At 42.7% G+C, this 24,348-nt stretch overlaps 2 protein-coding genes across 10 annotated transcripts in view; one reads left to right on the forward strand and one right to left on the reverse strand.

Annotated features, from left to right (window-relative positions):
* TM7SF3 (transmembrane 7 superfamily member 3) overlaps positions 1–9,853 on the reverse strand; it is a 19,312-nt gene extending 9,459 nt beyond the window's left edge. For 2 of the 3 annotated variants that reach the window (XM_010563552.1, XM_010563551.1), the window contains exons 1-4: positions 9,746–9,853; positions 3,277–3,431; positions 1,388–1,538; positions 827–947 (exon numbers count right to left, since the gene is read on the reverse strand). In XM_010563552.1, the coding sequence (XP_010561854.1) occupies positions 827–947; positions 1,388–1,538; positions 3,277–3,431; positions 9,746–9,815 (497 nt within the window). In that variant the 5' untranslated portion in view covers positions 9,816–9,853. The remainder of the gene's footprint in view (positions 1–826; positions 948–1,387; positions 1,539–3,276; positions 3,432–9,745) is intronic. The other variant, XM_010563553.1, reaches the window with a different exon arrangement.
* Positions 9,854–11,942: 2,089 nt separating this feature from the next.
* The window catches only part of MED21 (mediator complex subunit 21), a 33,651-nt gene continuing 21,245 nt past the window's right edge, over positions 11,943–24,348 (forward strand). For 4 of the 7 annotated variants that reach the window (XR_774115.1, XR_774117.1, XR_774116.1 and 1 more), the window contains exons 1-5: positions 11,943–12,010; positions 12,350–12,464; positions 14,493–14,593; positions 17,241–17,385; positions 17,850–17,951. Coding sequence is in view for 3 of the 7 variants with exons in the window: in XM_010563554.1 (XP_010561856.1) it covers positions 11,969–12,010; positions 12,350–12,464; positions 14,493–14,593; positions 17,241–17,385; positions 17,850–17,902 (456 nt within the window). In the remaining 4 variants the exon portion in view is untranslated. The other 3 variants (XM_010563555.1, XR_774118.1, XM_010563556.1) reach the window with 3 other exon arrangements.

The following is a 24,348-nucleotide window of genomic DNA, read 5'->3' on the forward strand; positions in this document are numbered from 1 at the left end:
CCCCTATAAAAAAAAAAAAAAAAAAAAAAAAAAAAAAAAAGAGATCAGCTATGTGCCCAGCACAAGCCCCCAGATCTTAACATTAGTTTTCAGGTCCAAGGTGGCAGTATTTGGCTGCTTCTCTTTAGAAGTTAACACCAGCAACTAATTCAAAACTAGACTATAAATGTTTGTGAGCACAGACTACAGCAGTATTATGCAGAACCACCCTGATGCAGGTAGTGTCTGTGCCTGTACCTGCCTTTACATTTACAGAGGCTTCCTACAAGTTGTCATAAGGAACCAGCACAAGAATTTCAAGAGGTCACAACAGCCAAACATCACAAAACCACTGTTTGTTTTCCCATGCATGCTATATATACAGCTCTGAACACAGTCTTCCCCATTCCCTGCCTATCACCTGTGACATCAAGCATCATTCAGGAAATAATACCTTATAACTTGAAGTCTCACCGTTAAACAAAACTCTAGGTTGTTATCATGCTTCAGTGCCAGTAAAGGAATGAAATTGGCTAAAATACACAATTGCTTCTCAAACAGATTAAGTCATTATGCAAAGTAGGAAGATCCAGAATTTGCTGACTGCTTGCACATCTGAAGTTGCATAACCTTTCCCATAAGATGCAACTCTCAACTTTTATCTCTCTCTCTCATGTATCCTCTCCCCCTCCTCCTTTTCCTCATTTACTTCTCAGTTTGTTGCAGCAAACAAGATTTCTGCCAGCAGCTAGATGGTCAGCCTTTTCAGCAGAATCTTGTTTTATGATCTTGGCCAAATACAGGACAGAGAAGGTCTTGTTCAGTGCACTGAAGTTTTTCCACACACCTGGTATATCCCAAGTTTGCAGGGGCAAACTTGATGTGTATATCAACCAATGTATAGTCTAGGTAAATATTTGGATCCACTTCCAAGTCGAATTCTAGATTGCAGCCTCCAGGAATAGGATCTAGAACACAGAAAATGATAACTGCAGTAGTTTTTACTTCCCCCTTACACAGCATGAAAAAAGTTCTAAGACCTCAGCAATGCATGTACTTGCAGGCATAGTCTGCTTACTGAGCACATAAAATTGGCAGGTTCTCTTACTGCAGTCGATAGAAGTGGTTTCACTGCAGTCTAAGACAGGTCCTGATACATATGCACAGCAGTTTTCTACTCTAAGACTGGAGTTGTGACAAGACCATACAGTACATCCTATACACAACTCATAATTCAGCAGTGATACTAAACTTTTTCAGCCCATTTCAAAAGAATTTCTGGCATCTCCATCATATGTTTGCACCTGTAAGACTATCACCTCTGAAAGGTCAACACATCAACACTTCACTTCATAGTTAACTTGTAATAAGCAGAACTGGCATCCCTTAACAAGTAATAAGAACATACCTTTCTCCATATAGGGAATAGAGATAGCTGTGCTGAGCACCTGGCTAGCATCCCGTGACCGAAGGTACCATGTACATACGCTCTGTTGAGGCCGAAGAATGGAAACCAGTCCTTTGTCTACTCCAGTTCCTGAGCTGTTCACAGATGGATTCTGGACAGAAACAAATTGAGAAGATTTTTACCACAGCTTGATGTATTGCACAGGACTCATATTCCTGCCACAAACCTCCAGGGCACACATTTCAGTGCCCGTTGCCACAGATGAGGCATTCAGCCCTTAGCTAGCTGGTAAAAAAGGAAGATGGAAAAAAGGGAGTGGCCTCTGACACCACACACTGCCTAGCTCAGGCTCAAAAACCCAAGTGACAAGTTTGAGACTACTAAAGAGTTAATAATCACAAGCAAGTTGCAGAGAAATCTAGCTAGTCAAAGTCTACTGCTGCACAGCAATGTATTCACTAGTGAAGGTATAAAAAGATTGGAATATCCCTCAGAAAAATTTGTGAGATTGCTTCTCAGAATGCTCTTTATTGCTAAGTGCAGAAGCACCTCACTATCTCCACCAGAATGGAGATGATTGTATGACAGCTGGCTTAACACCAGCCATGCCAGACAAGTGCTTGGGGCCAGGTCAGCTACTGATCTAATGTCCACCAGCACCATCCCTTTCAGAACCAGGGGTCTTGAGGAAAGATCAGGCAGCAATGGCAATATCACACTCACATGGCTAGAACAACCAACTGACCTGCAGTCGAATCTATTTTTCAGCATGGAAAATATGCTTTTGTCCAAGAGAGCCACAGTTATCTGAGGCAACACTGTAAAAAAGCACTTTGGACCTGGCAGACTTTAAAGTCTGGCTCAGCTTCATATTTCTAGAGGCAGGCCAGCCCTAAAAGAAGTATAGCTATATTTATGCATCACGGTCTTTGGCCTGGTAAGGCCCATGAATGCAAAGAGGGTCTGAATTGACAGTAGAAAATTCTACCAGCAGTAATCAAAGACTGAATAGGTGTAACAGTAATGTCTTAGCCCTGTAATCCTGGCTATTTCACCAGTACAAAGATAACTGAGCTGGGTGACTTGTGTTACAGGTTATTCATCTCCTAACCTTCCCAGGATACTTCTTGACACTCAGTATAATCTCATTTGGGAAATACTGATGGGGAGAGGAAAACTGGATGGCAGCTGTCAGATCTCCATCTACTACCTTCAGATTAGTCTATGCTCTGCTCAAATACCACTTAGACCCTCATGGTACCATAAAAAAAAAATTTAAAAAAAAAAATCAGCATTTTAGACTGCATCCCAGTAATGACAAACTGATCCTAGTGTATAGCGGTAGGAATGCTTATATTGTTAGCTAGAAGTAGCAGCCTTCACTGGGGTACTAAGGAGCAATTTTTCCATGTGTCACCAAAGGACAATTAGATTCAGGACAAGGAGCTGGGGTAACAAGACATCATATCTGTAGGCTAGATCCAAGCCGCATAAACAGCTGACAACTAAACATCCCAAAGTGATCATGTTTAGTGTATAAGGTATCTGGCAAATACTTATCATGAATCAGTTTTTAATTTGACAAGCTGATGGATAGTAGTCAGCAGTCACATGTCAAAAGCACCACTTCCACCAAGAACAAAGAGCCTTGAAACATTTTCAAGCCAGCTCTGAAATTCCTTCAGCATTCAGTCCTCCAAAATAGCAGCTATGACATACAAGTACAAGAAAGGATTTCTGAAGCTCAAATAATACTGTCCAAGAGCCATGCAGGTAAGATACTCATATTATTTATATTGCTTCAGCTCTATATTCCTACATGTCTCGGAGCCCACTTCTTTGTTGAAAAAAAGTAGCACTTAAGAACAGAAGCGACACTGTTACCATACCTTATCAAAGGATATCACCACACTGCTTTGCTGGGCATGTACTTGAAAAATAACAACAGTCACATTGCTTGCAATGTTCCTGATTACAGCTTCCACTGGATTGGTCTGGTTAAGCAGCACATTTCTGAATTTTCCCAAGGAGAGCTCAAGAAGACCTGCATTACAAAAAAAGGAAGACACTTTTTTTTTTTGTCCAGAGGGAAGCAATTATCAAGGGGAGCCTGGAAGCTTCCAGTAGCCCAATATTAGTCAGCTAGGAACAGAGCAAGATGTTGTTTTATGCTACTCTCATCCTGTAAGCTATATTAAGTTTTCAGAAACTACTGTACAGCTATACCTACAAGAACAGATACAGCTAGAGAACCCACCATGCAGCCTGGCACTCACCTAAGCACATCAGGCAGGACTTCTGGCTAGGAGCTCAGTATTTGATACTGCTGAGCTCATCAGCAACAGACACTAGCTGCAGCTGGCCAGCTAGTGCAATCAACAGCAAGTAATATTCAGTAGAGTAAGAGAGGATACTGAGGACTACTTGCTCTTTGGCAAATACAGGCAAGTATTAGCCAACCAGCTTGCACAATACCTGTTAGACTTCCTGGGCGAATTCCCATGGACCATAGGAGTTGGGAGTCATCTTCTATAACACAGAGTCAAATCTGTAGTTTACACATGTATACTTACCCACTTTCAGCTATTTCACATACGTCTTTTGCTCCCACACCATTCTTAATTATTAGGACTGCTGGACCCTGATTTCTGTATCTAAAAATCTGACTAATTTTTCCAAGACACAACCAAGACCATTTCTTATGATAAGCACAACCCCATGATCCACTGTAATTTTAAATTAAAGAGAACCACATGACCGAGGATGTAAGATTCTTTGAGAATCATCTTCGGCTTGTGATTCAAGTCCTGCAAGAAAGCCTGGTTTCTCCCTGCACTGGGCTCTTTATGGACAGGGGTTGTCAAGGGAGGAAAGAGAAGCAGCTGTACAGAAGCCACAACATTCTCTTTTGTTGGTGGTTAGCAGCCAGACTACATGCTTGCCGAGCACACACAACGCCTTTCAGGTTTTTCCCTGAATTCCCATGCATGCACACACAGTAGTCCAGCAGACCTAAAACTTATCAAGCCTAAACACATACACAGTACTTCCTCAATAAAGTTGCCTCTTCTAGTGTAAAGGGTTGATACTGTCAAGTACTCCAACAGAAGCACAGAGTATCAACAGTACCATCCTATATACACTGTTGCTGATGACTCAGGTGGTCTCCCATCCAAAAACAGAAGGGATACCATCTTGTCATCTGAAACTGCCCCCAGTACCCTGTAACTCCTTTTCTGTTATTTTTTCACTCTCCCCTGCCAAGAACTGGCATCTTTGGCCAGCTTCTTGGCCTCTTGATGATGTAAACAGAGTTGAGCTCCTACCCTCATGCCTCCTCCACTCATCTCACAGCAGAGGAAGGAAGTGGAGGAAAAGTCTAACTCATATTATCTTGTTAACTTCAATGCTTACATGCTCACCCCCAAAATTCAATTAATACCAGTACTGCATCATCAATAAAACCCCAGCTGAAATATGGGGATCATAAACCACCTAGGAGGAAAAACAAAGATTCTCCCTTTTTCTGTCCCATCATCTGCAGTTTGTGTTAAGGTAGAAAAAGTTTCTGCTCCAAGTTTTCAAACAGTAATTAACATAAAATTAGAGCTACAAAAAAGCTTTGTGTATTCTTCAGTTTCTGATAGAGTCCCTTGAGCAGCATTCAGATATCCTCCCCTTCACAAAACCTCTTTTCCTCCTTAGCTCTTAAGTTCTACCAGAAATGCAACTAGCAATATGAATGCTAAAGAAAAGCATTCAAAAGGCACAGACTATATATCTATGCACTCAGAAATTTGGAGTGAAAGCTTAGAATGCAGGAAAAATATTTTTGATTTTTAAGAACTTCAGCACAGTTCCCTGAACTGCAAGATTTTCACACTTAGATGTTCTTTGAAGGAAAATGCTGAAGCCATTTACATCCTCTCTATACTCTACATCAAGGGGGGGGGACGGGACGACGACGGATGACAACTGTGTTGCTCTGCCTTGTTTCTCACCTCCGCTCTGTACTCATACCCAGAGGCCTCTGCATAAACAAGAACAGATTCATCAGCAAGACATGCAGCCACTACTTCAACATGATCATGAGACTCTAAATGTCAGAGGCACTCTCTCAAGTTTAATTAGTGTGATAAATTAAGGCATGGTGTTCTACATTGCTTTACTGTTTGCATAATTGCTCCTCAAACAGAGCATGTGACATACATTTTAAACCAAAATCTGGACAGAAGAGTGTAGATTGAGGGTGAACAACAAGAATGGCTACATCCATCAGACAAGTATTTTTCAGCTTGTTATTCACAGGCTCCTTGAATCACACTTCTAGCCAGGCTTGAAAGATGAGTAAAAGGAGAGTTCACAAGCACTGCAGAGCAGCAGACCCTTCTAAGAAGTTTGCTGGAAGAGCAATAGCTACATGGCCACAGACTTCAGCACCTTTCCAGCCTTCTCTTTTTCTGTCATTTGAACAAGTCACTGGTGGTGCTCTGAAGCAAAAGGGGAACATGGAGAGCAAGGTAAATTAACCAACTCATAATTCATCAGGCCTATGGCTATCGCAAGTTCTCAGACAGGCATCAGACTACCCAAGCCATACAGAGTTCAGTGTTGTCAAAGATGCTTTGAAACGGAGATACCACGACCTCCATGAACACATAGTACTGGCCACAGCGTGCAATCTTCTTCTTTGGACAAGGTTGATCTCACTGAAGGTAGCCCACCAAACAGGACTGCAGGTTCAGCAGCACATGCAGGAAAGAGAACAGCACCACGGAAGTGAGGTAGTTGACCCAGCAAGTCAGCAACAGAGCCAGGAACAAAATCCGGGCATCCCTGCTTTTTTTATTGCTTCAGTTGCTTCAAATAGCGAAGGTCTGGAAACACCCTGTAAGATGCCATGCTATCCCCTCTTCCTTGCCTTGTAGGGAGAAGTATGATGGTCACTGCATGTCAGAGTAGCTTTGGGTTAGATACAAAGAGGAACCCTCACTATTACAGAGATTATCAACTGAAAACATACTTAAAGGAAGTCAACATTGCTGAAACTGAGCAAGAGCAGAGCAAAGATGGAGTATTGAGCATGTATTACTTGGTATACTAGTACCAATACTAGAACAGGAGCACAGATAGTCCAGCATATAAAAGAACTGATGAACAGAGGCAGACAACAGTCTATTCTGTCACTCCACATTGTATCTCTTCTCCCACATGAAGGGCAAACACAGTTAAGTCAGCAAAGAAATTGAACCTCTCAGAGCGCTTCTGAGATCAAAAGTCCTTATTCCTAACTCTAACCAACTAGGTAATCAACTCTACAGAGGCTCAGCATTTATTATCCCTTCCCTGCAACATGCAGTTTCACCAACAAGCAATGGCCAGCTTGAACCATTTGATGCTTAAAGTAAACCACATTTCTGGCTCAAATAGTCAAGTGTCATTCCTCATCACCAACAAACAGTTAACCATACAAGGTTCTTGATGACACCTACCATTCCAATTTCCATTATGAAACACAACTGAAGAGATGCCATTGCTGCCCCTGCAGGAACAGTCTTTACCTACAGAGCCATGCTCAAACATTATGCTTGCCTCAGACAAAGAGGTTCTCTACAGTCAGAGAAAATGCATTTCTACTGTGCCAACCAATGTACAGTGGATATGCAGAATAACCTTATGTAAGCTTTAAGAGGTAAGAACCACCTTCCAGTGTAGCGAGTAAGTCAACAAGTAGTCACATGAAGATGTTTAATGGAGATGAAATGCAAGCTCAGACTGAAAACTAGTTTGAGTAGGGAAAACATGAGTATACAGTTACTTAAGAGAATAAAGCCAGCAGTCATATTATATCAGACTTGTAAGGCCATGCATACATGGATGCATAGCAGAGTCCTGCTACAAGGTCTCTGTCTTCCCGCACTAGTAAAACCCCAAATAAAGATACCACCCACCCCACCCCCAAAAGAAACAAGAACATTTATGAAAGCTTCTAAACTTTAATTGCATGTGTACTGAAACTCATGCTTAGAGCACAGTTTGATGCTTAAAGCAGACAGTGCCACAGAATGTGGCTTGACACCAACTGCACCACTCCCATCCCAGAAGACTATTCTGTTCACCAAATTAAAGGTAATGAGTGAGGTCTTCTACAGTTTGAAATGTGAGGGAAGAAGTACCCATCTCACCTGCTTACAGTTTTACTAATCCACTTTTATTATCAGCCAGAACACGCAAGACCTGGGCTCCATTGCATTGCTGGCACTGTTGATTAAGTTGTCACTTACACACCTGGGCAATAATGCTTCAAGATGCAAGTGACCAGCTGTCCAGTACATTCAGACAGCTGAATAGCTTTGTGTTAACTTATTTTAAAGTGTTGTCTCTGCATAGACTAAACAGCTAGCACAAACTAAGTTCATCCAGAGAAGCTCCCTTTATGAAAAGTGCACTGCTCAATCCTGATTACACTCTAAATTCACTTTAGTTTTTTCAACACTAAATAACCTGGTTTGGATGTAGCAAGCAAGGCCAGTTGCACTCCTACTTCATGAAGGTGGGGCTCCCTGGAAGGTGACAAACATGATACGTAAAACATTTCTGCACAAATACTTAAGTCTGAAGAGCTGCAGCCTGTCAGAACCCCAGAGAGGTAACATAGGCCATCGTGCACCGATTTTACTTACATGCACTTTTAAAATGAAGCAGGATCTTCTGTTAGGAGATAGCAGAGCTCATCCCTACAAACCTGAGTGTCTAAGACTGAATAACTACACGACAATTTCAAATAAGTGGACCATTAAGCAAGTGTCCTTGTTTAAAGGGCCTAATGATCAGCTAGACATTGGTACACAATTTACACAGCTTACTAGCTTTTCACGAGGAAAATACTTTCCCCCTCCACCCTCAATTCCGCAAGGAAATACAGCAACAGGCTCCTTCAAGGCAAAGTAGTTAGCTTAGTCCCATATTCATTCTGCCTTTTTACATACTGTAAAAAAAAATTACTCAGCACATGATCCATTTCAATCAAGTCTGGGAGACAAACTGCTTGTCAGGATCTTTTAATATAAATATTAAAATCTAAGAACACTGAGCCCTCATTCTCAGACCTGCTTGCCACCATCAGGTGCCAAGCCTAAGCTTCTAGGGTCTGCAAAAAGCACAGAACACCTGGCTCTCCACTAAGATCTTGGGCATGAGACTGGGGGGGGGGGGAAGCGGAGAGGAGAAGTCTTCCATACTTGAGACTGATTCCAAACTCTGTCCTGCAGCCTTGCCAAGTATCCCAAGAACAGATTTCTTTTGGTCAATTAAGCTTCATTAGAGGCAAGGTTAAAAATAAAGAAAAACTAAGAAGAGGAAGCTTAGATCAGCCCTAACATAAGGCAGTGCTTGCTTATCTCCAAATTATCTCTGAAAGGAAACTGATTATTTTTTCCTTTATTTGAACAGATAAGAGTTTAACCAGAAAAAAGTAAGCAGCTCTTAAATCTTCACAAGCTATACTCGTTACAGTACACTTACCTACACTCCTATTTTAGTCACATGCAGGAACACAGGGGAATTACAGAAAAAACCCAACCATGCCAAATAAAGTCAGATTACATCAGCATGGCCAACAAGTAATTTTAAGAACCAAGCTCCAAGTTCTAGGGGGTTTCGCTCATTTCCTCAATTTTATAGGGACAGTGGTTTTCAACACACAATTAGCAGAGTACTAGGAACACAAAACCACCTGCATGTGGTCAAAAAAAACCCCCTGCTATTAACCTTGTTCCTTTTCTCATATAAACTCATGGATGGTAAATGCCACCTTGTTTCCTTAGGAGCACACTACACCAGACTCATTAGCCTGCACTGTATCCCTGCAACGGCATGGTAAAAATTAGTCCAGCACGTCCATGTAAAATGATGGCGTTCACAGCAATTAAGCTGTAAAATAAAAAGAAAAAAAAAAGGGGGGGGGGGGAAGAATGGGTTCTCCCTGCCCCTATCAAAGATTAAGATAACCACGAACACGTAACACTTCTCCAGCTCCGCAGACAGCTGCATCTTCGTTTTGATCTTCACTCTTGCACAAACCCCGAGACAGCAGCAGCAGGTCTCCCCACCGCCACCGCCTGGGACACCCCCCAAAAAGGGTCCTGCAGGCCTCTCCTCACAACAAGCCCCCTCCCCTCCATCCTGCTAGACGTCGACCCGGCCAAAAAACACCCTCTCCCCGCTACAAGCCGGGTTCCACCACCCCTCCGGCTGCCTAATGGCGGCCACGGCCCACAGTCCCGCGTCGTGACCACACACACACACCACCACCACCACCACCCCCCCGCCGCCGCCACCTCCCCGCGCCGCACTCACCTGAGGCACCGCCATGGCGCAGGACCCCCAGGAGCACCAAGAGCACCACGGCGCAGGGAAAGAGGCGCATGGCGCTGTGGAGGGAAGGGGGAGATGAAGCTGAGAGCAGACCAGGGCGGTTAGGAGGAGCGTGGGCCGGGCGGGTCCTGTGAGCCTCACAGGACCCGCCCGGCCCGAGACCGCCCCCACCACCCCTCACCCACCTGCGCGAGGAGCCTGAGGTAACGGCCCCAACCGCCGCCCCCAACAGCTTTTATCCTCCTAAAGCCGCCTCTGCCGGCCGTGTGGCTGTTACTGGGGCGGGTGAGAGGCTTGGGAAGGTCTCCAGGTCGAGGTGGGGAGGGTTGGGGGTTTTTTTAATATATATTTTTTGTTTGGTTTGGTTTGGTTTTTAGTTTTTAAGGCGGCTGCCGTTTGTTTTCACCTTATAAACAGCGGTAAGAAAGGCTGCTGGGCCTCAGAGGCGCCTCTGGCTGCAAAGGTGATTCATGGGCGCGTGACGGGAGAAAACAGAAAGCAAAACAAAAGTCTCTTTTTTGGGGTGTGTGTTTTCAATTTGTTATTTGGGCCTCGTTTATGAATTCACGTCATAACCTAGGCTCTAAAATACCTTGTAGGATCACCCCTATTGCATTTACTTTTTCCCCAGCTTGCTTTGATCTGGTTTCTAGTTAAAATGCAAAAGGAAGCTGTCAGTCTGGTGTAAGAAGAACACGGAGATGAGTGCTGGTCCGTATTTATAGATATTTCAGATAAATGGGTGTACTTTCTTCTCCTTGCCTTTGCCTACTGTGCATAGGAAGGCAGCCTTTCTCAGTCAGGTTATCTAGTTTGCTGAGGTTATTTCTGTTCTACTCAATGAAGTTCCTGTAAGTCAAAATCCATGAGATGTTAAAAGTCTGTTAAGTTTAGTGTTTGCCACTGCTGTAGTTGACCTCTCTGAGTGAGACCTCAGTCACTCTTCATTCACAGCTCAGCATTCAAACTGCTCACCTGTGGCTTTCAGCCATAAGCAAACAGTGCCTGCGAGAGGCTTGTCTTGTGCCATGAGCCCCACTTATTCGAGGCTCAGTCCAGCATCCATCCCGCTCGTGGAAATCCAAGAAAGAACCTGTTGACTTCAATAAAAGTTGTAAACCCCTTAAAAACGCGCAGTAGGTTTTGGTCTACGGCGCAGTAGTTTGTGACTTGGCTTTTTAACAGAGGAGCACGAAGGAACCCTGCATCCCAGTTTACATGCACAGGCCAACAAAATCCTAACCCCGGCCATGCCGTTGGGAAAACACCTTTGTCGGATTAGTTTGTTCCATGGCAAAGAGGGGAGCTGTAGGTGACAAAAGTCTCATGGGACATGCGTTGCTGCTGGGTGGCTGCACCCACAGCGTTGCTGGCAAGTTAGCCAGAATAAACTCCTGGAGGTCTCCAGCCCAGCTGGCCCTCGAACCCAGACTATGGCCGATGCTAGAGCAGGTCAGCCACGGTTTTGCCTTGCCTCACCTGAAGACCCGCGAGGGCAGCGAGCGCACAGCCTCCCTGGGTGTCCCGTCCCACCTGCCTCGTGCTGCTGGTGTTTCCTAATGCTCAGCCTGGCCCTCCCAAGGCCACCTGCCAGCTGTGAAACCCACCGGTGATCGCGGGAGGTCCCTGGCTGGGGGAAGGCTGACATTGTACCCAGCTTTCAGAGGTAAGAAAGAAGGGGTTTAAGTGCTGAATGACGGTCAGCTAGACACCGGACACCTACTGGTGGGCACAAGTCGGTATTTATTGACCAGCCCAGGGGCACAGAGGACTCTTGCTGGCTCTAGGCCGGATCGTTGAGGACGCTACGCTCCTGGCCCTTCACCGCTCCCCATCCGCTAGACATGATGCCGGCTCAACTCGGGGCAGGAGCAGAGCGCGGAGCGGAGCCGGCGGCAAAGCGACTGTCGTAGGGCAACAGCTGTGCCCTCCGTGGCACGCCGGCCTTCTACCGCCGGTCACGCAGGAATTAGGGTAACACGGAAATTAGGTTGCTGCCGCCGCCGCCCGCTGCCGCCGCCGCCCGCTGCCCCTCCGCCAGAGCCGAGGCGGCACCGGGCCTCCTCCTGGCCTGCAGGGGACGCGCCAGGCCCGTCCCGACCCACCGGAAGGAGCCCTGCGCCCCGCCCCGTCCCTCCTCCGCCCACCCAAAGCCCAGGCGCCCTATTGGCCGCGCTGGTCGCTGCGCGCTCGGGCGCCGGCGCCATGGCGGATCGGCTAACGCAGCTGCAGGACGCGGTGAACTCGGTGAGGCGGGCGCTGCCCTCTTCTCTCCCCCGACGCCCGTCGTTCTTCTTGCCGGCGGGGAGGGGAGGCTGGTGCTGGGCCACGGCCCCTCCTGCCCCCGCGGCCTCCGCCGCCGCGCCCGGGCCCGGCCGCCGCCTGTGCGAGGGGGTGCGACCCCTCTCCCCGCCGTCCCCTGCTCGCAGCCCCGAGGGCTGGCAGCCCCCGGGGAGGGGGGTATCGCTAGGGGGTGAGCGCCCACCTAGCGCGGGTGGGCCGCTGCGTGGGGTCCGCTGGGATGCAAAATAAAATCGAAATGGCCTTCGTAGCAAAATAAATTAACGACCTCTTTGCCGCTTGCAGCTCGCAGACCAGTTCTGTAACGCCATCGGAGTATTGCAGCAGTGTGGCCCCCCAGCCTCTTTCAGCAACATTCAGACAGCAATAAACAAAGATCAGCCTGCTAACCCGACAGAAGGCAAGTCTCTCTTTCTGCGTCTCCTAACAAAATGTCAGCGTGTTCTGGTATTGTATGCTCTGTAGTACAAAATCTGTACTCTATTTCAGAGTTCAGCAAACAATTTCACCAGTAACTGCTGGAGCAACTGAAGTTAGGTCATAAATTGATGCTATCTGCACTTGCTGCATGAGACTGTGATAGCGGAAAAGTAATTTTAAGTGTTAAGTAAGCATTGTGATATACTTCTTGTGCTGGTTGCTTTGCACAGAGATGGTAGCTCTACAGATACAAAGCGTTTTAATAGGACTGGTGCAAGAGGTTGTTAATGAGTTGTCTGTTACTTCCAAGAAGTCTTTTTAGAAAGAATTAGTGTTAGTTTTATGAGTTTAAAATTCTCCACGCCATAAACTTTTGATTATTTGCGTTTCTCTGTGTATCATCTGCTTATATAATTAATCAAGGAATAACATCACGTTGAATCTCCCTGTTGGCATTTGTGGTTTTGATGTTGGCTGCTTTGTTTTGGGGGGTTTGGGTGGGTTTTTTTTGAGAAGAGAAACTGATCTAAGACACTGAAATTGGCAAGTGAACTAAAAGTTCTCTCTGATTTGAGTACTTCAGGTTAGTATTTAAATAACCATGTTATTCTAATCCTGAATTTTTTAGTTCTTTTCTCACCCCACCCCTCCTGAGAAAATTTTATATATATCTTCTATCAGATTAGGTTTGTCTATTAGGATATCAGGGGAGACTGGTTTGGAGTACAGTGATGCACTTTCTAGGACAGTTGAATATTAGTTCTTTATTGGTCTGTGGTGGTTTGCATTCTGATACTGGAATTAGTTGGAAGAGCCAGCTGAAAGGCTTGTTTCCTTCCTCATCTTAACTGCTGCTGTCCCAGGTGCCGGCATCAGTGTGGTGCCAGGATCCTAGACGCTTTGTTAAGGTCCTAAAATGGTAGGTCATGACTGACTTCTCTTTTGATTTGTTTTTTTCCTAAAATTCTGAATATAGTGACTTCAGTAAAATCATATAGCCACATTAGCGATGCTGATAAGGGAAAACAAAACTACCAATTATGTGTCTTTAAAGTCTTAATAAGAAGGCCTTAAAACTCTTTACAGGTAAACTCTGTGGTGACCCCAAATAAGCTTTAAATGGATATATTGGTTTTGTTTGGTGGGGTTTTTTCTAAGTTAAAGTCAAGTGTACCTTTGATAATGTCAATCTCTTCTATAGATTTTTGGCATTAGAAAGTATTTTTTCTCCTGCATCTGCAAATCATTCATGAACCATGCAATATAAACAAATGCATAAGATCTTAAATTATAAATTGAAATGGGCTGTTACAATATTTTAGCGATAGTAAGGAACTTAATTCAGATCGAATGGATGCAATTCCATATGGAAAGGTTTTGTTTCTGGCTTATGATGCCTTTTACTAAAAGTTCTTCCAATGATACAGCAGCTGAATTAAGGTCTGTTATAACCTTCCAATCCTTTTCCATTTCTCAGGGGCAATTTAACTTTTTCTGTGGCTGAATAGGAATTCTTTTTTTTTTTAAATTAACCCTAAAATTCTTTCACTAATGATCTGTTGCTTAGATGGATTATTTCAACCATGTTATTTGAATCACTATTTTTATGTCGTTTCTAGTGTTCTTTTTTTGTCTAGTGGCAGATTTCGAGGCAAGGATTGAAAAGTTAAATGAGTTTCTAGCTACTTCTCAATACTTAATGTAGTGACTAGGACACTTAATACTGGTATTAGTAATTTCTTAATTGTCTAACTGTGATGGGAGTTCTAGCTATTTTCTCATTCGTACGAAGCCCAGCCCTTTGTATAACCAGTTACCTTGTTTAATCTAGGATTGGAATCAAACTACCTTCATCTAACACGGTTGAGTTCCCATCAGTTGTTTTCTTCATGGAGGAGAATTTTTAACACCTGCAGACTTCAAGTCTGTAGGATTTTCTATGCTGTGTATATGGAATTGTACTTATTTCTAATAATGTACTGAGTAGGCTGGCTTTTCTTTTTTAAAGAGTACGCCCAACTGTTCGCAGCATTGATTGCACGAACTGCAAAAGATATTGATGTTCTAATAGATTCCCTGCCTAGTGAAGAATCGACAGCAGCTTTGCAGGTAAGAGTGTTCTTGATTAAAATATTAAAACATAACTGAAGGCAAGCTTCTTCCTTTTTTAAAATGCATTTTTTACTCACTAGGTGGTGTTGAAAAATGATTTTAATACAAGCCTGAATTTTTCATGAGGGTAGCTTGTGAGTACTTTATGGGCTTAGTGGAAAACTGAACTTGCATCTAGTTCTAAATAAGATTATACACAGTGAGAATATTTTAAATTTAGTTTTCTGTTAGAATGTTTAAAAAAAAAGTGCTTTTATCATAACACCTCAATCCCGGAAACTGCTACCCCTTTTTTTTTCCCCAGCTGTTCAAATATTAATACAACAGATGCAACAGTACTGATGTGCTGGGGGGGTGTTGTTTTTTTTCCCCTTGGATAATCTTTCACATTCTTTCACTCATTAGGAGCACGTTTCATTTTGTAGCTGCAGGGCCAACACTTTATTGAAGCCTTGTGTTCTTCCACAGTGTTTCTGGTTGTTACAGGGTTTGCAGGGTATCCTTTAAGTTCTCCAGCTCTGTCATAAAACAGTTCTTTCACTTTTCAGTAACAGTGTGTCCTTTGGGCCAGCCAAACTTGGTGCTTTTGTTTCTTGCTCCTTTGCTTTTTAGACTTTAGACCAGAGTTACTCTAGGAGGAGCTTGGGAATGGAAAGCAGGCACTGGCCAGGCAGCTATTAGCAGGTGCAGCCACTATCACAGCCTCCATTCCCTGCCTCACAGGAGCTGAACTGCTGTGAACAGCTTGTGAGTTCTCTCACAATACTTGGCTGTTTCTCACTTCCAAAAAATGCCTTGCACCCATGATTCAAAGAATGCCACTGTACTGGGGGTTGGGTTGGGGTTTTTTTGCTGTTATTTCTACAGATCTTGCCTATTAAACAGCAGCATTTTTTGTTGTTGTTGTTTTGACTCTTAACTGCTAGATTTACATCAAGTGTTTTCTTTTTAGAATGCAACAAGGATCAAAAGAGTGCTGTTTCTTTGAGAACCCTGGAACTGCTTTAAGATCACCTGAAGGTTTTACACCTGGGTTGATAATCTGTAACTATTCAAAGGCATCTTACAAAAGACTAATAGTAGAGGTGCCTGCTGGGCCAAATACAAATGACTTAACAGTGACATCACATTTGGTTTTAAACAGAGGGGGTTAAATTTGGAAACGTTGCTAGTCACAGTAATTGCTGAACATACTAATTGGGCCCATTAACACCAGCGTAATTTCATGTAATTGTGTATTTAATAGCTGAAGACAGCTTTCCTGCTGCAGACAAATTACAGGCTTCTTCCATGATTGAGCAGGGTCTGATGCAGGGAACGTAGGGTGCTCCAGAAAGAAGTTGGTTAGCCAGTAGGGGCATGCTTTCCTTAGAAGTGATACTCGGAACAGTTTCTTGCTCTGTTAATGCAGAATCTCATTTCACAAGAATTTCTGGTCTTTTTTGTTTGGTGTGGTTTTGAGGCAAGTTAGCTTAGTGAGTCTAGTTTTGATTTTTATTTTCTGTTGTTTAATTGATGCAGCATCAAAGATAAATACTCTGCCATTCTTTAAAAAAAACTGTTTTGAAGGTGCTTCAAACATTGAAATATGCAGTAGAGGTTATGTTGAGAAGTGATGGATAGATACTTGGCTAATAGAGATATACTTAGGCTGATTTTTTTTTAAATTTTTTTTTAATTAAGGTTGTCTTGGTATATGTTTCAAATCTGAGGCTTGTCTTAAAAGGGGCTGTTCTACACTAATGCCTAACGCAATTTACCCGTCCCTTTTGAGTTCCTTTGTGGTGAAGTTGGCAGTACGTATTCTACTCAATTCTATGGCTTACCTGCAGTCAACTATTTATCAACTGAGACTGAAGTAATTGAGCTGGATTCTAAATTTCTAACTTTTACCTTTTGCCATCTTCCATCTCTGACCCTTCCTCCAAGAACTATCAAGTCCTTAATGCATATATTGACCTTCACTAAAGACATCAGTGTTGCAGAACAGAAAGTGAATATGTGGATAGAATTTGCCAGTTAGTTTAAGCGTGACTTCTTAAGGACCTGTATAACTGCTTTAAAAAAATACCAGTTTGAAACTATTTTATCTTTTCTGTTATCCAGTTAGAACTAGTTTTAGTAGTTTTAAATTTGGTAAATATTTTAAAATATTACAATATTTTGATGTTAAAATGTTTTGTTTCACTAAATTTTGTCTAACTGAAAAGCAGGTTGGTTCTGAAACAATACTGAAGAAAAAACGTTAAATAATACAGTTTAATCTGAAATATGCTATTTAACGGAAAGGTTTAAATAAGTTATGCTTACATCTTGCTGAGCACCTTTCAGTAAGGGAGTGGGGAGGGGGATAAATACTCAATTCTCATCAAGAAAAGCTGTACTGAGCCAAGAGTTGTAATATGAAAGAAGCTAACATCTCTATTTGGGGGAGCAGTTGTGTTTACTCCATGGGGATATGCACTGTTTTAGGCTGCAACCTATAACGAGTTGCTTTGAAGTTGCTAGTGTGTAATTCAGAGGCTAAAGAGAGAATCTTTCTCTTTTCTAGGGAATGCTAACTGTTCCATTCGCATCCTTTAGTAGCAAAGTAAATTTTGTATTATATTTGAAAATCCGTACTTTTCTCCCTTTTATTTTAAAGGCTGCTAGTCTGTATCGATTAGAAGAAGAAAATCATGAAGCAGCTGCCCGTCTGGAAGAGGTAGTTTATCGTGGGGATATGCTGCTGGAAAAGATACAGAGTGCCCTGGCAGATATCGCCCAGTCGCAGCTGAAGACGAGGAGCGGTACGCATAGCCAGCTCCTTCCAGACTCATAGCACCAGGCGGCAGCGTGCCCCTGCGAAACCCAGTGGTGGCAAGTCGTGCTGGAAACACAGCTCAGTTCCCACAGGGAGCTCTTGACACCCAGCCTGGCTCTCATGGGACTCTTGTGTGCTCTGATTGTCAGTAACAACGTCTTTTATCAAAGCTCAAACTACAGGTTTTGTGCAAGAAATGCTTCTACTGTAGAATAGGTGGTTGTGTTCTAGAATTATGTGTCCTGATGTATGTTTCCTTGACTTAAAATACTAATTTCTGAGCTTTCTTTTCTGTTCATAAATATGTCTGATTTCAGTCTTATTTGTTATCTTCATTACACAGGCCTTAGTCCCTAAAGGGAATTCAGAAGGAAAATACATTAAGAGTATTTGTGTAATTTGCTCACTCTTAATTTCAAACTTTTATGTTCTTCTTGTATTTTTTGTAAGGCTCAAACACAGACACACTTGAATTTGCCGGAGTTCCATGGAGACAGTGCTAGACAGTGATGTGTATACAGTGGTGGCCATCTGTTTTAATTAACAGAAATGGTAATTAAACATTTGTGTTACTACTTGGCTGGTTTACCACCCTTTACAGAGCAAGTAAAGGGATAAGTAAACTCTTAATGTTTGCAGAGTAAGTGTTCTTGCTATTGGCATCTCATTTAAAAAAAATAAATCTGCAGGTATCTGATATTGGCATTTATTATTGTTCGTAATTCACAAATGGGTCTTCAGCTCCATTACTGCCACTGATAAGCTTACTCTTACTTGCTCATGCCACTTCTCTGCTTCTGCTGAATATTCTGCATTCTCGTGGCAGCTGATGAATGCCTCTAAAGCAGACAGTAATAAGGAAGCATTGGATGACTGGGAAGAAATTAGCAATGAGGAAACAAAGTAACTTATTACATAATGTTGCTTTTCCGTGTAAGCGGTGGCTGCCACCGTGAATGCTGTGATCGTAAGCAGCAAGAGGCCTGTCATCCCCAATGTGCTGTAGAGAGTTGTTTGTTTTTATCTTCACACATTGAATCACTGAATACATTTTTGCTTCTCATCTTAGGACTGTAGAAATACCAGCATCTCTTTATATTTGAAAAAAAAAGAACAAACACCACCAGATAATGTAGGGTTCAGTGCATGAACTTGGAGATGACCTGTTAGTCATTTTCTGGTTTTTTTGAGTTAGCAGCCTTGCGTTACTGTAGGATGCTGTTTATTGCCACATAACATCTGCTCATTTCCTCATCAAAACTACCTACTTCTCTATATGGTGGGCATGGTGGTGTTGGGTTGATGGTTGGACTCTATGATCTTAAAGGTCTTTTCCAACCTAAACGATTCTATGATTCTATATTGGATATACTGTTATTAACTTGAAAGTTACACATGTTGCTCTTGCGTATAGACAGGTAAGGGCAATTCAAATGTCTTTAGCATGCTGATTCTTAAGGAATTAGATGCAGCTGCTCACTAGACTGCACCTGTGAAAGGAAGAGTATAGCATGGCACAGGATACATCTTGTATACAGCCTGTTTTGAGGATTAAAAAATACAAAGCTGTTCCTACCTGTTACAAATACTAAAACTGAAGTATTTAATCAGACTGGTATTTAATTAAATATTTAATATTATTTTGTCAAATTTGCATATCTGTAGTCATAAATTTAATCTATTGTGAGGCTCTTGTACTATCCAGATTCTACAGAAGGAAAAACAGTTGGGGAGGTGAACAGGCTACAGCACAGTCCCAGTTCTGTAACGGGATCTTTATCAAGAATAACTGGGCTGTGGCGATTTGCTAAGCTGTCTAAATATGCCTATGTCCTGGGGAGGCTTGAGGGGCCAGATTTTCATTTGAAGTCAGTCATGGGGCCTGTTTTCGGTTTTGTTTTTTTCTAGAAAAACTGCACCCAGTGCATCTCAAGTTGGTTGGGGGGTGGGGTAGATTTTTGTTGTTGTTGTTTGTTTGCTTTTTAAACTAGTGGACTTTGAAAACTTAGAGTGAAATGTTTGGGCTTTGCTTGTGGATTTCTTTTGTTTGTTTTGTATTGAGGTGTCTTAATTTGAGATTTTTATGTTGCTGGAAAAGGGGGTAGATCTTCATAGTAGACTCCCTGGTATAGCTTAACATGTGCATCACCTCAAACTTGTTAACTTGGAAACTTTTTGCTGTGGGAGATGGTGTACATCTTCAGTAACAATACAGTTCTTTTAATTTCATATATTTCTATTTTTTGTGCTTGGAAACGGCTGTATTTCTGCAGCCTGGTACTGCCTAACTGTAGAAGCTTTTTCTTTTAGTTGCTGTTTATTTGAATATGCTAGCCCACTTTATGTTAAAATGTGTATTGGTATCACACAGTTAATTACACTTTAGAAGCAAACCTTAACCAGAGGTATAAGCTTAGTAAGTATGTTTGGTTTTTCAGGTACTTTACCTTTGTGTAGTTCAGTGAATATTGCGAGTTTAATAGAGATGCAGTTTGCAATACAGTTAAAAACAAGTAACACAGTAAAGCAAGAGAGCCGAAATTGCTCTTTTTTGCCTTGAGAAATAATGTAATGTAATGTTTTAGTGAGTGAGTAGTACTGTAAGATGCATGACCTCACTAGTTCTTGTATGTTGTGTTGCTGGACTAGCTGTTGTAAATCTTTACCTGCTCTTTTACAGTCTGCAGCTCAGCCAGTAAGGTTGTATATCTTTTGTTGGGCTCTGAGACAAAGAAGGGGGAAAAATGCCAATTTGCTACAGCTGTCTAACGGACAAAGCATTAGATTGGGGCTTGGAGATGCGGATTCCTTTCCACTTTATCATAGATGTGCTGATTTGTCCAGCCCCTGCTGTTGGGGTTTAAACATCTCTGTTTAAAAAGCAGCGTGTGATGGTAGTGATCTCCGTAGGAGGGTACTCGTGCAAGAATTGTAGGGCATGCAGGATTACTGTGTCTGTACTATTTAGCACCCCAACTTCCAGTACAAATAAAAAAAAAGAGGAGGGGAGGCAAATGCCTTTCAAAAAAGGCATTTTATTTTCCTTGAGAAGTCTTGACTGCCTCCAAACTTTTAATACTGAAGAGAGGAAGGGTGGGGGAGAAAAAAACCCTTCATAACAGCTTCTAACAAACATATCAGGTTACCTGTGAGAGAGCTGTAAAAGGAAGCTTTGGTTGAGACAAGAGAATAAATGGAGGTAAAGCATCATGGGAAGAAAACAAAAGTATTGAGCAAGATATAAAATGGTTCTGCATATTATGCTGGACAAGGAGTACTGCTCAGTGAACAAACTGTGCTTTGAAGAAAGATAGCACAGAGCATAATGGAAAATTCCATTGAAAAACAATCTCAACCACTTCAAGTGAGCAGGAGTATCTCATGCTGAGAATCCATATAGCCCACTGGCAAAGATGTTGGAATCAATTTAGTAAATATAAGTGGCTGATCAAAGCCTAGTATTCTTTACTATAAACAACCATGCTCAGAGGAAAGGAACATGTTGCAGCAGCTGTTCTCACTTTCAGATACAAGAATAGGGAGGAATTTGTACACTTGTTTTTAAAGATACTGGGAAAAGTGCATTAACAATGTTTTAGCTTCTTGTCTTTTATGAAGTTAATCCTGGCTTGCTGTTGCAGATGATCTTTGGATATCTGGGAGCTTCTGTTTTGTGTGGCATTGGGAGGGTGTCCTGGCCACCCCCACAGAATTGATATCAAAGGATTTGAGGAGTTTGCAGCATTACAGGCCAGAGACTGCCTGGCTGGGGAGCAGCTCTGCTCAAATGGACCGAGGGGTCTTGGCAGACAGCAGGCTGAACGTGAGCCAGCAGCTGGCCATGGCAATAAAAAAGGCCAACAGCATCCTGGGCTGTATTAGTGGGATCACAGCCAGCAGATCGAGGAAGGTGATTGCTTCCCTCTGCTCAGCATGTGTTAGACTGCATCTGGAACACTCTGTACAGTTTTGGGCCCCCAACATCAGAAAGATGTTGATAAACTGTTAAGTTCAGCAGAAGGCCACCACAATGGCATGGGCTGGAGCATCTCCCTCTTGAGGAGAGGCTGAAGGAGCTAGGCTGGGAGAAGAGATGGTTTTGGGGGCACCTAACAGCAGCCTGCCCATGCCTGTGGGAAGGTTACAGAGAAGATGGGGCCAGGCTCTTCACAGTGGTGCATGGCAGAAGAATGATGGATGGTGGACATAAATTGAAACAACAGAGGTTCAGACTGGTCACAAGGAAAAGCTTTTTCAACATTAGGACAATTAAGTTTTAGAACATGGTCCTCAGAGAAGCTGGAAATCCTGGAAGGTTTTTCAAGACTTGGCTGGATAAAGCTCTGAGCAACCTCAACTGACCACACAGCTGACCCATCTTTGAGCAGGAGGTTGCACTAGACACCTCTGGAGGTCCCTTCTGACCTGAATGATCCTGTGGATACTAGACACATTAACGGCTTCAGAAAGAACCAAGAAAGTATTAAGGAATGTTGTTGTCCCCTTTCTAGAAAGGCGGATTTGGAGGACAGAAAACTAAGATATCTGGTATCAGCCTCATTCTTATTGATGAGATTTTGTGATGTCGGTCTCTGCACTGGTTGGCCATTGAGGTGACCTTATGTGTGGTGTGAAATTCCATGCTGTAGTGTTCCAAGTTTCCAACAGGTGCCCTTGGAGAGTGTGATATGCAAAATCCACATCCTACACTTAGAGAAAATTGATCTGTCAGATGATGCTGACTCACTATTAGACAAAGGCAGACTCCTCTAAAGAAAGAAATTGTATTTGTGTTTTATATAGCTTGTTAGGTAGTCTTACATAAGAAATAATGAAAGCCCTATTTTCAGGCACCAAACCTGAGATTAGAGCAGAAGTTTTATTTTAGCTTTTTCTTTCAAGTCTGTGGAAGAATGTTTGAATGACTTTTATTAAGAACAAATTGTTGATTGACAGGACCTTTTTACCTCCAACCCATAGGATTATGTTCTAGCAAAAAAGGGCACTGAAAACAAAGTTTGCAAATGAGGTATTTTTTTTCATGCTTCAAATATATCAGCCACTTGTATTTTATGTGCTTGCAATGAGCAGCATCTGTAGTGGAAATGATCCTCTGGAAGTTTTTATCTCTTTTAATATAGTTAGTGTAACATGCTTTGTAGGAGTGTAGCTTCAAAATTATTACATGCTGGTTTTGTACACTTAGGTGCAGGTTTTATGTTTATTTTTCTTTCTTGGAAAGCCTTGTAGGAAATCTTGCTTGTTCGTGGTAGCTAAAAAGCAGACCAGGAATTTTATATTCTTGCTGCTGCTGTACTCAACCAGTATAGCCAAGTAGCCAAGCACATTCAACTCCTGCTCTAAGCACAAAAGATCTGTCTATTTTATAACTGTTTAGACTGTCACCATGTTTATTCTGAATTTCTGTTTATAGGTAGCACTCAGGTAGCATAGCACAACAGTACAAACAGATCTTCCCCCCGATCTATTTTAAGGTGATATTTACTTACTATAAATATTACCAGGGTCTGGGATTTAGTCTATTTAGCTTTATACACTTCACTGAAGGTCTAAATGAATTAATTTTGTGAAGTGGAAATTTGTAGCTGAGTAGGGACTGTGCAATTTGGCTGCAAAACATCCTTTCTCCACCCTGCCCCCTTAAAAAGAGAAGATTGAAACAGAAGCCCTCTTTCAGAAAACAACGTACTTCATTCTATGGCTGTGTGGGAAAGTAATTGACTACACATTGACGTTCCACAAGTGCTAGAGAAAAATCATAATTGTTTTCCCAAGTCATGATCCGGGGAGAGAAGCCATATTCCTAAAAAGGACAACACCTTTGAAGCCAAGAGCTCAAAAGAAGAGGGCTCTTGCACCAAGACCCTACTAAGATTGTGGAGGTGGGGCTTCCGCAGGTGTCTGCAGAATGGTGAATAGGAAGAAGTAACAGTCTGTTTGCTTGGTGCCTTCAGTTGGGAAAAATGGGGGAACGCAAATTTTATTTCAGTGCTGAAGACGAGGGATGTTAAAAGAAAAACGTCAGGACAGTCAGGATGCAAATACAGTTCCTTCTCTCTGCTTCCTTTCCAGAGGTATCAGAAAAAGGGTGGGTTCTGTTAACAGCCTGTCATTTTATTTTGAATGCTCAAGTCAAGAAATACTCCGCATAAGCAAGTATTAGTTTTGAAAACTGTGCAGTTTTCAGATTCTGTGGTTAGATAAACCTCTCTGCATGTCACAGTAAGCACTCTGTGTGTTTAATGAACCTGGGGCTGAAAGGGGAGCTTTAGCAAAGGAGGTTTTCACTTGGTGGTGTTTCAAAAATTGCAGTAAGCTGCTGTCAGAAAGCTTTCTCTTGTGCAGGGATGCAGTGAGGGTGCAATAATTTATCCAACTTCTGCTGTAAAAAAGCCAGCAGAATTGCCCAGCCATTGTCAAATGGCATTTGATGGACAGGAAGCAGACCCTTTATTTCAGTGGGACCATATGTGTGTGCAAAGCTAAGGAAGCATCCTAACTGTCCTAGGCACAGTAAAGCGGAGCATGTGCTTCTCTGTACATTTACTGTGTTTGTTATTTACAAAGGAAGGGGCACAGTGTAAAATGATGGAGGGGAAACACTGCAGTGAAGAAGAAAAAACATTTTAGATGACTTCAAGGGCAGTGAGTGAGTCTATAATGTCCACCTAGCATGGGACCTCCTGGTGAGGTACCTCCTCCTCTGTCATGGGACTCCCGCTATGTGGCTTTCCCTACGGCAGCACAGTGAGGGTTGGAGCTGCAGCGTGGACATGAATGTAGAAGCCGAGTCACACCTAAATTGGATTCCTAAAGGATGCACAATGTGGTCCTCCTTCCCCAAAAGTCAGAGTTTGAATGTAAAATTATGCAGCTGGTTAAAATTACACTGTTTTAATTTGTACTGTGGGAGCCAGCTATGAAAAGG

The sequence above is a fragment of the Haliaeetus leucocephalus genome, unplaced genomic scaffold, assembly GCF_000737465.1.
Source record: "Haliaeetus leucocephalus isolate CR32 unplaced genomic scaffold, Haliaeetus_leucocephalus-4.0 Scaffold170, whole genome shotgun sequence".
Classification (NCBI taxonomy): domain Eukaryota; kingdom Metazoa; phylum Chordata; class Aves; order Accipitriformes; family Accipitridae; genus Haliaeetus; species Haliaeetus leucocephalus.